The 15438-nt window shown below is 48.6% G+C and overlaps 1 protein-coding gene across 1 annotated transcript in view; it reads left to right on the top strand.

Annotated features, from left to right (window-relative positions):
- The window catches only part of LOC146178125 (uncharacterized), a 50927-nt gene extending 35639 nt beyond the window's left edge, over nt 1-15288 (top strand). Inside the window, exons 5-7 of the mRNA XM_084579636.1 lie at nt 2708-2824; nt 13717-13853; nt 14415-15288. Of these exons, the coding sequence (XP_084435762.1) occupies nt 2708-2824; nt 13717-13853; nt 14415-14632 (472 nt within the window). The 3' untranslated portion in view covers nt 14633-15288. The remainder of the gene's footprint in view (nt 1-2707; nt 2825-13716; nt 13854-14414) is intronic.
- The last annotated feature ends 150 nt before the right edge of the window (nt 15289-15438 follow it).

Raw genomic sequence — 15438 nt, 5'->3', positions numbered from 1 at the left:
GCGAGCATTCCGACGATGACTTCTTATCCCGAGCACCTGTCGGGGAAGCCGAGATCCCCAGTAAGACAACGACCCCCTCTTGGGACCGGTAAGCGCCAGCAGTGTCGCACAACAGCAGCGCTCAGACCCCGAGTTGAAAGACCTATAGCCGATTACCTGGAAGGCGAGACAATTCTCCTCTTGCTTCAGGCGTCACTGTCGTCGTTCGCATTAAGCAATGACGTCCTCAAGAAGAACTTCGCACCCAACAGGACAGCGAAGTTGATGAGCCTAAAAGCCTCCGGCAGGAAATTCTGCTGGCGTTGCACGATGAACCGACAGCAGGACATCTCGGGTTTGCGCGCACGTTGCAGCGAATCCAGAAATACTACTGGCCGCGGTTGCCTGCTGACGTTGCCCATTACGTGAAAACATGCCCGTCAGCGACGCAAGACGCCCGCGATCAGACCTGCCGGGTGACTGAACACCATACCACCCCCGAATAGGCAAATTCAACGAATTGGGATGAATCTCCTCGGCCCTTTTCCAACTTATCTGCGGGTAACAGGTAGATTATCGAGCACTGACTACTTACCCGTTACGCCGAAGCGAAAGCCCTGCCTAATGGTACCGCGGCGGAAATCGCGAAGTTCGTCGAACACATTCTACTGCGATAAGGCGCCCCCGAAGTGATCATTACGGACAAAGGAAAACCATCTACTGCGGAGCCCACGCAAGCCATCTTGACAGTCATACAAACCACCGATCGTACAACGGCGTACCATCCCAGACCGAAGGACTTGAGGAGCGCCTTTACAAAACGTTTTGATGACGGACATGATTGCTATGCACGCTGATGCCGAACACAAGACCTGGGACGCCATCCTTCCGTACGTGATCCTCGCGTATAACACAGCCGTCCAGGAGACAATCAGAGCGAACCCACAACGCTCGACGCGATGCTGCCGCACGTGACATTGACAGACAAGCCCGATGTCGACGCCTACCTGCAGCGTGCTGAAGCCCGAAAACTCACTCAGCTGCGCATCAAACACCAGCAACGCAACGACAGACGGCGATACAACTTGAGACGACGAGACGCAGAGCACAAACCAGGAGACAAGTTTGGTGAAAAGCTCTTGCGGTGGTCTGAGACACCCATGGAGACACCCCACCAAAATTTAAGAGGGGTCTGTGAACCCCTGCAATCGAATGTATAAGGACTGCATGAATATGAAGCAGGCTATCATCTTTTATTCTTGTCAGCGAGTTAATATTGGCACCATTAACACATTTTCTAAAACCAGAGGTAGAGAAAAATAATTTCCCCTCTTTATAAAATGGTGTACGAGGCAGGCTGCGACCCGCTTCCTCTCTCTCCCTCTTTATTTCCCTTTCCACCTACCCTTAAATCACTAGCGACCCCCATCCGATGGAGCTAGAGGTCTCTTCGATTTGGCTTGCACTGGCTGCACTATAGTTCTGAAAAGTGCTGCAGCGGTGCACTGCATGCTAGTCACCGTTCGCGGCTTTATCTAGATCTTTCTTCGCCGCTTTTAAATTGAGCGCTGACGAGTGAAACTGGGATTGGTAGAGAGAAAGAGAGAGCAAACTTTATATAATGCAAAAAAAAAAAAATAATAATGGAGGGCTCCCGTTGTTGAGTCCTCATTCCAGGCTCCCGCGGCCTTTGCTGCCCGGCTGGCCCGTTCAATCAGTCAAAGCTGGTCTTTCGATTCCGAACTGGACAGCGGAGCCTCGCACTGTCCGGCATGGCGTTGTAAATACATAAAGCACTGCGTCTATTTTTGGCTGGGATTGGTAGATCGACGACCGCCGGGCACGCTTGCTGCTATCGCCACCGCCGGTGGCTTAGTTCTTTTGCAGGCGCAAGTCAGCCCAATAAAGAACTCATTCAGTCCAACACCAGTATCTTCGTTTGCTGGTTTGGGCATCGTCACCAACACGTGGCAATATGTTAGGAGCGCCCACTAAGAAAGAGGTATAGGGAGCTACCAGGCTCTAAAGGTCCATGCCCCATGTGGTGATAAATTTGGTATAATCAAAACCGGGGGAGGGGTGCTCGGATGCGTACGTTTGGGCACCTGGTGCAACGGGAGGAGTATGCAGCCTGCAAGGTATAACAGGATGTTAAAGGTACAGCGAGGGCAAATTGAAGTTGGCTGTATCAATGGGTTACCATATTCTTATGACAAAGGAAAATGAAGTAATACAGGTATTGCCTCCATTCACAGACTAGTAAACAGATGTGCATTGACAGCTTTTTGGGTGTAGATACAAGAAGCTGGGCTACGTCATTCACAATCACTTGAACAGTAATCATAGAGTACTTTTCAATCTAGGTATCTTAATTTTGAATTGAGGGCAGGAACATTTTTAAATGCTGTTATCTTATAGATAGGGTTCCCTTTAAATTGACTGTCATCCACCTTCAAAATGCAAAGACTGTTCTTTGCAATTAGCATTGTCAGCAAGAATTACCTAGAATAATGCAGTGGCACCTCAGTGGTGATGAACTCTCGAGCACGATGTGTCACATGGCTTCTCGTGGACAGCATTTGTACTCATGGTATTAATGTACAACGCTGCTTCCAAAGTAGAACAATTTGAGAGAGCACTGACGCCCCATATTTCTGCTTGTGCAGTCTGCACCGAGCCACTCAATATAGCAGTCTATATTTGTTTGCATTTTCTTCCCCCTGTGCAGCCATTTTCCCACAAGTTTCCCTACAAGCATAGAGGTCCTCATGACGGTGAAGCATTCATGCAGCACACATCCGTCATTGTCAGAACGAAGCCTGCAACGTGACAGCTCCATGGTCAGGTAAAGTGTGGAGATTGTGCAACATCAATCATCAGTAGTTTCAAAATACGATTTCAAAATCACTATTTTGACGTATCGAGGTGATTAAGATGGACACACAATATCAAAGAAAACCAAACAAGGGTAGAGGGGGGGCTTCCGTCTGAAAGCCAATATTTTTTAAGAAAACATTGGCTTGCAGGCTGAAGCTCTCCTTCAACCTTTGTTCAGTTTGCTTTGACAATTCAATGCAAACCTTGTTGCTACGTGTATGTAACACATTTAAGACAGCTGACCTACTTTCATGTACAACTGTGGATGGATTGTTTTGTGGGCAGAAGTCATTTTGTGGCACATACTATAATTCAACAACAGGTTCTAAATAAACATGCTCAAAATCTCCACAGAAAGTGTCTGCGGCACTTATGCTTAGTGTGACTCTGCTGCGACCAGTGGAAAAGCAGAATCACTCCACTTTAGGTTCAAATAGTACGAAACAGTGATCACCAAATGATAAACTACTTTCTCTAAGCAGTGAAGTGTAGTCCGTAGCATTATTGCAGGATTATAATTAACTAGTTTTAAGGCGTAAAAAACAGACAAGACACATAGGTAGGTGACGGGATGAAGCGCCAACTTCCAACTGATTTTATTGCATGCAAGAAATGTACTTATATAGTTTGTCGTCACATGCGTAGGTAGGTCACCTAAAGCTCAGGAACGACCTGATAAGGTGCGCTCCAGGAATATCTTTTCACAGTTATACAATAAAATTGACGTGTCGCTTACGCACTAGTTGCCTTTCTTTTTGATAAAAAACGCTTCTATCAACTCCCTAGCATTAGTATCTTTGCTTTTGCCCAGAATGCGCACATCAGTGAAGCATGGCTCACAATTACGGGACGGGCATTCATTAGTCCCGCACATTAATGTGTTAGCAGACACTCAAATAAACAAGAACTAATTTATTGAGGTCGCATTAGGAAATTAGGTGGATGTCAGTCCGCAAGAAGAACGCGCCTGTGCGAACTCCGCTGTTGCGATGCGTGTCCGTCCAATCGCTCGGTCCAGCTTCGACTGACTCTCTAGGTATTCACATTTCACACCTTCACATCGTTCTTCCCACGGTTGAATCCTGGTTACGGCACGTACACCAGTCACACACACGTCAGAGACGGCTCGCCCTCTCTCCTCACGTGATCTTCTCTCCGGTTTCGTGCGCTGCGGCGACGGCCGTGAGAAAGTTCGTTGTAGCCTTGGCTGGGCGCGGTGTCGAATAGCGGCGCCAGCGTTCGATGGTCAAGGTAAACAATGCCTAAGCGGGCGCTTTGGTCGGCGTAGTCGGCGTAGCGCTGACACGACCCTCCCGAATTTGCGCCTGTCCTCAGGTGCAAGCATTTCGGGGAGATGGCATAAGCTCATTAGCGACGAGATCGCGCTCCTTGTACCTCCGCAGTTGTTCAACGTTCACTGTTTTTCGGTTGATTTTACCAGGTGCGTGGTGTAGCCTTTCTATGACTACAAGGTTTGGCTCGATCACTTCTGTAATTTCAAAGGGGCCTTCGTAGCGCGCGTCAAGTGTGTTCCGTGCGCCGGCTTCGAGCACGACGAGATCACCGGGATGAAATTCTGGGGCCCGTCGCCTTGAGTCATATCGGGCGGTTGATTCTCGTTGACTCTCGAGAAGGCAGTCCCTCGTTTCCGCACGTCCTTTTGCTAGATCGTGGAGTCGCTCCGCTTCTTCGATCTCGTTCTCAACTGAAGCGATGTTGAGCTCTCCGGGAATTTTTGGGTCGTAGCCATGCATTAGCCAGAAGGGGCTGTAGTTTCCGTGACGGTGTTTAGTAGCGTTAATAGCGAACGTTGCTTTGTGAAGTTGCTTCTTCCATGCACCATTGTTCTCGATGGTCTTGCGAAGCACTTGTTTGAGGGTTCCGACCATTCTCTCGATAAGACCGTTGGATTGAGGCCAATACGGAGGGGAGTTGATGTGGGTAATCCCGAGCCTGTTGTGAAACTGTGCTGTTCGTTTGTTCACAAATCCTCTAGCCTGATCGGTGATTATGATGCTCGGAACGCCAAATCTTGGGATCCATCTTTCGGTCAGAAATTCGAGGTAGTGTGCTGACGAAGTGCTCGGCACGGCCACAGCGTCCATGTATCGTGTTGCGTGGTCAATGCACACAAGCACATAGCCGCTGTTTCCGTCGAGAGGTCCCATGTGGTCCAGTGAGATGACAACGTTCGGTTCGGTAGGAATGTCTCTTGGCCGGAGGCATCCTTCGTTTCGCGTGGTGCGGGCATTTATTGTCTGGCACGTGTGGCAGGTCTCTATGTACTGACGGATGTCCTTGGTCATAGACGGCCACCAGTACTTTTTCTGAATGAGGTCTTTGGTTTTTTCGAGGCCGAGGTGTCCGTTGTTGTCGTGGAAAACCAGCATGACGTTACTTCGGAGAGTGGCGGGGACAATCACTCGCTTGCATATACGACCTTTCTGAAACGATCGCTTGATTACGATGCCATTATCAATTTCGTAGTCAGATGTGTCGTTCGCAGCCTCGGTCCGGAACTTTTGGCAGTCTGGGTCGTCTTCTTGTAGCTCGCGTAGACGGCTGTGTTCGCTGACGATTACGGTGAGACAGAGGAGGTCGTGAGCTGAAAGTCGCTCTTCGCTTGATTCAGTGGCGTCTGCCTGTCTTGAGAGTGCGTCTGCCGCGGTGTTCTGGCGTCCAGGCTTGTGCTTCACATCAAAGGTGTACTCCGCAAGGTCGAGGGTCCATCTTGCAAACCTGCGGTTGGTTGCACCCTTTTTCACCAAGTACGACAGGCTGAAGTTGTCCGTGTACACCGTGAATCGTGGGCCTCCTCGTAGGTAGATTGCGAACTTTTCGGTGATAGCCCAGTGAAGGGCCATGCACTCGAGCATGTTTGAATGCAGTCCCCTGTCGTGCTTGTTTAAAGCGCGGCTTGCGTATTCGATTATACGCTCCTTACCGTCTTGAGTTTGGGAGAGTACCGCCCCAAGTCCTGTCTGAGAGGCGTCAACATGCACATAGGTAGGACAGTCTGGACGGAAGTTCGCCAGAGTGGGCGGACTTTTAAGGGCCGTTTTCACGGTGTCGACAATTCTTTGGTGCTCGCTTGTCCAGACGAATGTAGCATCACTTGCGAGAAGCTGACGTAGCGGGTATGTGAGCTTGCTGAACTGTGGCACAAACTTGCGATAATGGTTTGCGAACTGGAGGAATGAGTACAACTTCTTCGCGTTGCGATGCGGTTCGAACTTGTCTATGGCGGAGACCCTTTCTTCGTCGAGCGTTCGCCCTTCTGCCGATATCACGTAGCCTAGAAATTGAACTTTATCTCGCACGAACTGGCACTTTCGCATGTCCATTTTTAGACTGTTGATGACGATTCTTCTTAGCGCCTCTTCAAGCAGGTTAAGTGCCTCTGTAACCGTTGCTGCTCCCTGTCCGACGTCGTCCATATACGTGGACGTTCTGCCGAGGCCATCGAATGTGCGACGCATCACCCTCTGCATCGTCTGTGGTGCCTTGCAAAAGCCGAAAGCCATGCGAAGATACTCGTATTTTCCGTCGGGGGTGACGAATGCTGTCTTGTGAACGTCTTCAGCCTTTACTCGGATGGTTAGGAAAGCTGCCTTCACATCTAGGACGGTGAAATATGCTGATCCTTCCCTCATAATGTCATCAATCACATCCTCCATGATCGGCATCGGATACGAAGGGTTGATCGTCTTCTCGTTAAGCTTGCGATAGTCGTGCACCATTCTTCGTGGGGTCGTTGGATGCATCGGCTGGTCCACGACGATTGTTGGAGCGCCGTATTCGCTCTCGCTTGGCCGTATTATACCCTTGGCGAGGTAGTCTTCCACTTGTTCTCTGATGAACTGCCGGTCAGCTGGGGAGCACCTGTATGGTCTCGATGTCACTGGCACGCTGTCCCGTAGTTCGATGCTGTGTTCGGCGTGGGGACACATGCCAAGAGTGTCCGTTTTCGACGTGAAGGCCTCATGATGCTTGTGTAGGATAGATCTAAGCGCATCCTTTTCGCCAGCATTAGCGTGCTTGGTCATTTTTGATACCGCGTCTTCTACCAGAGTCTTGAAATCTTCGTCGGGAACGCAGTCCTTCGCACTGAATCGCACAAAGCCATTATCGTAGGAAGCAGGCTCAGCGGCTTGCTGACAGAATGAAGCTATCAGAGCCTCTCCCGTTCGTTGCGTGGATTTCGGACGCTGGGTTGACGAGTTCGATGACGCGTTGGCAGTTTCGGTCACTTGCACAAGAGTCACATCATTAGTTGGATGGAAGGTCACATCCACGTTGGCGGTGCGGCGCCAGTCGGATCCGAGAATAAGGTCTATAGATTCCGGCAACGGCGCGACGACTACGTCTCGGAGAAGCACTTTCGTTGTTCCCACGTCAACACTGAGCGTTGCCGCGCGTGATGGATTAATAGTTTGGTTTAAGACCTGGATCGACTCCGTAGCGTGCCGGGCGTGCGTATCAATGTCCGCGCAAAGAGCCTCTTCACTCAGAATTGACACATTGGCTCCACTGTCAATACAAATCTTGAGCGGCCTGTTATTTACGCGTCCCGTAACGATTGGCAATGTGCCGCCGGTGGAGTGCAAGAAACAGTTTGCTTGCTTGTTGGGTGGTGTGTAGCTGTTGGCGCTGTTGAACCTGGCAGATCGTCGTTGCTCCGCCCTGACGGTAGCTGCGGTTTTGGGTTTGCTGCATTCTCGGGATAGGTGGCCGGTTTCACCACAGTTATAGCATGACCTTGCGGTAGGCTGTCTCGACTGCGTAGATCTTCGGGTTTCGTGCGCCCTGTCGTCATCTGGAGGAGCGTTGGACACTCCGCTGGATCGCCTGAGTTGACTGCGTTGACTCGTTAGGCGGGGTCGTGCGTCCTTGCCGTTGCAAGCGGGCGAAGTTGTGCGGCGTCGCGAGTCAAGTTGGGCTGCACGGTCGATCAACTCCGTCACTGTAGTGCAACACTGCGCTGCAAGCGGATTCGCCCAGGTGTCGTCTTCTATTGCACTCAATATTAGGGAGATCCTTTCCTCGGTGGCGAGTGGGTACGGCGCCTTGTCGAGGACAGAGTTCTTCGAATACATGTATTCCACGATGGATTCGGACGGTTCAAGGCGTCGTTTCCCTTGGAGGTCAAGGAACTCTTGCATTGAGAGATTTCGTTTGAAGCGGGTGGTGAGGGCTTCTTTCCATTCGGGCCACGTGTTGCACATTGTCCCGTACGAGCTGTGCCAGTCTCTCGCAGCTCCCGTTAGACGTGTTGCCGCGCTAGCCAGCGTTAGTGACTCCGTCCAGTGCGCTAGAGCAGCGATGCGCTCCACTTGGGAAATCCAGCCGCTCACGCTTTGGTGTGGCGATCCGTCATACAAAGGGATGGCGGATGATGTGTCGCCCGTTGAATGGATCTGCACTGGTGCCGTGGGTGCGGGAGTCCTCGTCAACGCGTTGGCCAGCTGTGCTTGCGTGGTGGCGATCATGGCTAAAATCGCAGCCATATTCGGTCCTCCGTCACCAATAGCGTACGTTGGCGTTATCGGTATCTCCGTAGTTGCAGCTCTCGTGTCGTCAGCTGGAACTTGAGCGGGTGGTGGGCTTGGTGCAGAACTCGTAACGTTTTGCGCTGTCGTTGGGGCGTCTGCACTGACGTTGCCGCCCCCGTGCACTGCGGTAGCCGTGGTCGCCTGGGCAAGCTGCATTCGGACAGTCTCCACCTCGGCGCGTAGCTCCTTGATTGTAGACAGCGCCTCCAGGTACGCCTGCCTGTCGTAGTCGTTGGCAGCCTGGTTTAGCGTTGGCGTGTCCATATCTTCGGAGACTCGACCAACGTTGTCTTCGAGGATTCGTGAGACTAGATCGTCCTTGCTTCCGGAGCACGGCAGTTGTCTTGCTTTCAACTCGTCTGCAAGCTGCTTCTTCGTAGCAGTGCCCAAGCGATTGCGGTCGACCGAGGACAGCAGAATGTTGACGGTCGTTGAGTCGGAGCGAGTCGAGAGTGTTCGCCGTTGAGCCGCTGCGTCTTCAGTGGTTGCGTCTGACTGACATCCTGTCGACTGCGCCATGTTAGCAGACACTCAAATAAACAAGAACTAATTTATTGAAGTCGCATTAGGAAATTAGGTGGATGTCAGTCCGCAAGAAGAACGCGCCTGTGCGAACTCCGCTGTTGCGATGCGTGTCCGTCCAATCGCTCGGTCCAGCTTCGACTGACTCTCTAGGTATTCACATTTCACACCTTCACATCGTTCTTCCCACGGTTGAATCCTGGTTACGGCACGTACACCAGTCACACACACGTCAGAGACGGCTCGCCCTCTCTCCTCACGTGATCTTCTCTCCGGTTTCGTGCGCTGCGGCGACGGCCGTGAGAAAGTTCGTTGTAGCCTTGGCTGGGCGCGGTGTCGAATAGCGGCGCCAGCGTTCGATGGTCAAGGTAAACAATGCCTAAGCGGGCGCTTTGGTCGGCGTAGTCGGCGTAGCGCTGACAAATGAATGCCCGTCCCATGATTGTGAGCCGTGCTTCACTGATGTGCGCATTCTGGGCAAAAGCAAAGATACTAACTAATGCTAGGGAATTGATAGAGGCGTTTTTTATCAAAAAGAAAGGCAACTTGTGCATAAGCGACACATCAATTTTATTGTATAACTGTGAAAAGATATTCCTGGAGCGCGTCTTATCAAGTCGTTCCTGAGCTTTAGGTGACCTACCTACGCATGTGATGACAAACTATATAAGTATGTTTCTTGCATGCAATAAAATCAGTTGGAAGTTGGCGCTTTGTCCCGTCACCTACCTGTGGATCTTTTCTGTTTTTTGTGCCTTCAGTTCAGTTCAGTTCAGGCGTTCAGTCGTGTCCGACTCTTCGTGACCCTATGGACCATGTCACGCCACGCTTTCCGGTCTCTCACTATCTTCCTAACATCACATAGCTTCATCTGCAATGCCTCGAGAATGCCATCTAACCATCGCGTTCGCTGCCTACCCCTTCTCCGGCGACCCTCAACCTTTCCCAACATCAAATCTTTCTCCAGCGACTCCTCTCTTCTCATCAGATGACCAAAGTAGCTGAGCTTTAACTTTAGAATTTGACCCTCCAAAGAGCAGTCAGGGTTTATGGTCGACAATATCGACTGATTTGATCTTCTGGCAGTCCAAGGAACTCTTAAGAGTCTTCGCCAGCACCACAATTCAAACGCGTCAATTCTTCGGCGGTCAGCCTTTTTCACAGTCCAACTCTCGCATCCATACATCACAACTGGAAAGACCATAGCACGGGTTATACGGATCTTGGTTGGCAGACTAATGTCTCTGCTCTTTACTAGGCGGTCAAGGCTAACCATTGCTCTCTTTCCCAGAAGCAGGCGTCTCCTAATTTCATGGCTGCAGTCTCCTTCCGAGGTAATCTTGGCGCCCAAGAACAGAAAATCTGTCACAGCTTCCACTTCTTGTCCATTGATGCTCCAGGACTTGATAGGGCAAGACGCCATGATCTTCGTCTTTTTAATGTTCAGTTTAAGCCCAAACTTCTCACTCTCTTCTTGTACGCGCATCAGAAGTCTCTTGAGTTCCACTTCACTTTCTGCCATTAAAGTGGTATCATCCGCATATCTAAGGTTGTTGATACGTTTTCCAGCAATCTTCACTCCAGCTGAAGACTCGTCCAGACCGGCCTTCCTCATGATGCACTCTGCATATAGGTTAAATAGGCAGGGCGACAGTATGCAGCCTTGCCTCACCCCTTTCTCAATCGGAAACCAATCAGTAAGACCATGTCCAGTTCTGACTGTGGCCTCTTGCCCTTCATACAGGTTCCTGAGGAGACAGATGAGGTGAATTGGAACTCCCATCTCTCGGAGAGCTTGCCACAATCTGCTGTGATCTACGCAGTCAAACGCTTTCGCATAATCAATAAAGCAGAAGTAAATGGGTTTCTGGAACTCTCTTGCTTTTTCCATGATCCAGCGAAGGTTGGCAATTTGGTCTCTAGTTCCTCTGCCCTTGCGAAACCCAGCTTGCACGTCCGGAAGCTCCCGATCCACATACTGCTGCAGCCTACCTTGCAGGATTTTTAACATCACCTTGCTAGCATGCGAAATAAGCGCGATCGTGCGGTAGTTGGAACAATCTTTGGCACTGCCTTTCTTTGGAATGGGGATGTAAACTGACCTCCTCCAATCCTGTGGCCACTGCAGGGTTGTCCAAATCTTTTGACATAATGTATGCAGTGTGTTAACAGCGTCGTGGTTGAGGTTTTGAAGCAACTCAGCTGGAATACCATCAATTCCGCTTGCTTTGTTCTTAGCAAGGCTGGCTAAGGCCCATTCAACTTCACTCTTCAGGATGCCCGGCTCGAGATCAGTAATCACAACCGTCCTATGTTGGGATTGCACATCCGGGTCCTTCTTGTACAGTTCTTCTGTGTATTCCTGCCACCTCTTCTTTATCTCTGAGGCTTCAGTGAGGTCCTTGCCTCGTTTGTCCTTTATCACGCCCAGCTTAGCACAGAAGCTTCCTTTGATATCTTTGATTGTCTTATACAGAGCTCTTGTGTTTCTTAATTGGCTGTTGTCCTCAACTGCTTGACACTGTATGTTCAGGAAGGCATTCTTATCTCTCCTTGCTATTTTCTTTTTGTGCCTTAAGACTATTTAATTATGAACCGAAACCAACTAGCCCAGCAGCAAGTGTTTTTAGATTATTGCAGGATCCTGGTACGATGCTGCAAAAGACTAGAACTAGCATTTACAATAGAGGTAGGCCTGTTTTAACAACTGCCTCCAGCAGTGCCTAATGCTGTAAAATACCTCTGCAGTAAAGTCCTTCGAGAACACTTATACATACTATCCCGATGTTCGCAGTAAGTGGAAGGGGCATAACAGATCATACTTTTGTAAGGCAGAGTTTTGCGCTAGCTTTTTATGCAACATGTCGCAGTCACTACTGGATGAAGTTCTGGCACTGGTTGGTGCATTTTCATGCTGCTGCTCATGTCTGCCTTTGCTAGGAAGCAACACATGCAGTGCGGATATTGCAGCCAATAGCCAATCACCATCCTGAGTCTCCTCAAATGTAGTCATTTCTGCATCTATGGCACTTAGTTTTAGTGTGAAAGTGCTCCTTCACGGTGAAAATCAGAAAGCTTCAACCTTTGACCTTCTCAGAAAAAAAAGAAGTGTTGGAGCAGATTCGAACCCAGAAATGCTTCGTGGTAAGCAAGTACCGAACCTAACACCTATCGTCGTAGTGATCACTCCCTGTGTTTAACCGCTACTCTCTTGCTGTGCATTGCATATCGCTATCCGCACCGCTTCCATCCCTGTGCATTCCTTTTAATAAGCGATCCAAAAATTCATAAAAAAAACAAACAGCAGCCCAAGTATAGTATGGGGACCCAAGTCATCGATTTCGCCGATCTTTGCCTGAAACCTGACCATGAAACGATGCTGCCTTGGCCTCGAACCAAAAGCGCACGTGCTTGCATGCACACACTTTGCATTTGGCCAATTTAACTAAATCAGCTGAATTCTTTTTTTTTTTTAAGCTTTTCGATAGGAAAACATTCAGTCAATTATTCTTAGTAAGGTCCAAATTTTGGGCCAAGTATAAGGCATGGACACGAGGCAAGTTCAGCAATGTAAAAGAAAGGAGTTTGTGAAATGCGGCAGTCGCCAGTGCCAAAAGCAAACTGACATACGTTGCAATCACCAATCTTGTAAACTGACAGAGTTGGCAAAGCACATTCACATGCTTTTTCCAACTTGTGGCATTTGATCTGGCTTTGCAGGAATCAATTATCAATGCATATTATATAGTGCAGTTAGTATGAGACAACTGGCATGACAAAAATATGCTACAGTGCACGATAAAATCACATCACATCATGGCCGTTTTTTATTTCAGGTTCGATAAGGTACCTGTTACTATAAGGGTTCTATTGAAAGTGAGGGCAACACAGCTAGCTATGGGATGGGAAATAGTAGGTGTAATGTTAAGACAAGAAGGTTGCAGACCAAACTAGGAAACAAACTCGAGTTAATGACATTCTAGTCGAAATGAAAAGGAAATGGGCATGGGCAGGACATGTAATGCCAAGTGAGGATAAGTTGTCTGTAACTGGTTCCCACATATACAAACTTTTGTTCTGCCTGAGGCTCACAGCAATAAACCTAATGTGGATCGCGACTGTCATGTCGTCTTCATACTAAGGCAGTGTTTGTTATTAGTGGGCTCAACTTGCATAACTACCTTTACTGTATCAGTTGCTGGCAATGGTATGGCTTCAAGGGTGCAGTCATGTAATACGAGTCAACTACGTACTGTCATCATGCAACGAAATGCGAACGGAAACAGCAAAACTAGACCATTATAGCTAGGGGAGACTGAATGCTGCTGAACTTGAACTTCCAATCAAAGGCTGCTGCTCTTTGGTTTTAAAAAGAATGATACCCTCCCCTCTGTAATACCCTTGGATCCTTAGGGCTAATAAATATAAATAGGAGCGCTTCGTCTTCAGTACAAACTTTCAACAACTTGGCTCATGGTACATGCTATGCTGCATCCTGCTTAATCATTCCATTATGTAATTCTGGGCTGCTGTTTTCAGGTTCAGGATGAAACATATAGTATTCCTTCATCTCTCAGAGCTTTCTGTGCTAGCGCTGCATGAACTGACAACCTCCAAAATTTCCTGAATGGTCTCAGAGTTATTCTACTGAACCTTGAAGGCATGCATGCTAAATATACCTTACTGATAACCATTTCTCTGTATAGGTGATCAAAGGGTCACATTCTTCATTTCCTATACCATTTTTACTTCATGCACATAAGCTGTAACGATGGTTACTTTGCAGTGTGGTACACAGCAAGCCAGGACACCAGGAGATCATATCCATCCCCAAGTCTCGCTTCATTGTGGTAGCTGCCCTGCTTTCGTTCGTGATGATGGCCTGCTTCTGCATCGCCATCTACTCATTCTCTGTGCCTTCTGGTGAGTTTGCTACTCTCTCTGAATGCCACCACTTGGCAAAATGAAATCACACATGCTGGAGTCACGAGTACAGCTTGAGAGCTTGAACATTCAGCTCCCAAAAACTTCCAAAGCAAGCACTTACACTGTCACAAACTGACACAAGCATTGCAGGTTATTGGCAGCCTGTGATCGTGACCCTTTGTGTGTAATTTAGTCATGTTCCGAAAGCGCAAGAGGGCTTGCCTGTGTGGTGACCAGAGATTAAGAAAGGCCACGTCACTAGTGGTGAGAAATGGAAGACCGCATTCAGTACACAAATGTAATAAAGCACCACAGTCTTAAAACAACAATGTACTGTTCTGCACAGCCCAGAGCAGCTGTTAGATCAAGTAGCGAGGAGAACAAATATACTCTTGGCACAATAACTGAAGCTAATTTGACAATGGCATGGTCTAAATGGTGTACTGAACCTTTACACCAGTGGACAGCTGACACTGTAAAACAGCTATGTGGGTGTGTAAAGTGCTACACAGAAATAACACGTTAAGAACTCTTCACCAGGCTCCAACTTTGTTCCAGACCACTGGCGCGGAAATGCAAGCACCAAGACACCCAGCCCAGCCCAGAATGTACCATATACACCGTCCTCTGCTCCAGTTGTCAACACCACAGCAGTGGGTGCCTTGGCTACGTCAGCTGCACCGAGAATGGCGCAAGAGCAACCGTTTGCCTTCCTGCAACCTCAACGGACAGACAACCACAGTCTGAAAAGTCCATCACACTTTATGATCTTGTAGACGTATAGGCTGTCAGCCGCTGCTCCATGGAAGAATCCCTCTCAGTGAAATGTGACATAGCCCTTTACGCACATTGGTGTAATAGATGTGTGCACTCTCTCCCAGCACATATGTACGTGCTTATGGAGGATGCAAAAAAATTGCAAGATTACACTACATCATTACATTACATCATTCAGTGGTGTTTGCCTTGTAATCAGTAATAAAAGATTTCCACGTGGAAAGGCTAACCGCACTAGTTCAGGCAGAAAGATGCTTTCACGAGAGTACGTCCAATAGCATGTAAAATGTGGCAGTTATAATTCATTTCCTGCGACAATAATATATGCAACAGAAAGCAATCCACACTGGCACTTCCTAATCCCAAATTCTTAAGAGCCTCAGCTTTCTGCCCTCATCTAGCGTACAAAGGTAGGATCTTAATGACAAAAATCTCAACTCCTTTGAATAAAACTGTATTCATAAATAAGGCTTTAACTGCCAAGCAAGCACTTACCAAGAGTTCCTGCATCCATGCACAAGCTGCCATGGCAAAGATGGTCCTGTTTCCGATAACCATTCGCACGAAGTAGCTTGCACGTTGAAAGCAAGTCAGCTGTTTCTTCCTTTCAAGCTTTTTTTTTCACACTGGGCATGATGCTCAACTCATTCAAGGTCAACATGTCCATCTACCATGTGAGATAAGTTCTTGCTCTAACAAACCACATACGCAAACAATGAGCTATCCCTCTACTGCCCTTCGTTTCTGTGAACACTGGGCTTCTCTCATATACATTCCCCTCCAGGTAGATTACAACAGTACTGGA

This window comes from Amblyomma maculatum, chromosome 9 (assembly GCF_055883805.1).
Source record: "Amblyomma maculatum isolate TAMU_Amacu chromosome 9, ASM5588380v1, whole genome shotgun sequence".
In the NCBI taxonomy this organism is placed as follows: Eukaryota; Metazoa; Arthropoda; class Arachnida; order Ixodida; family Ixodidae; genus Amblyomma; species Amblyomma maculatum.
This window is presented reverse-complemented; position numbering and strand designations above follow the sequence as displayed.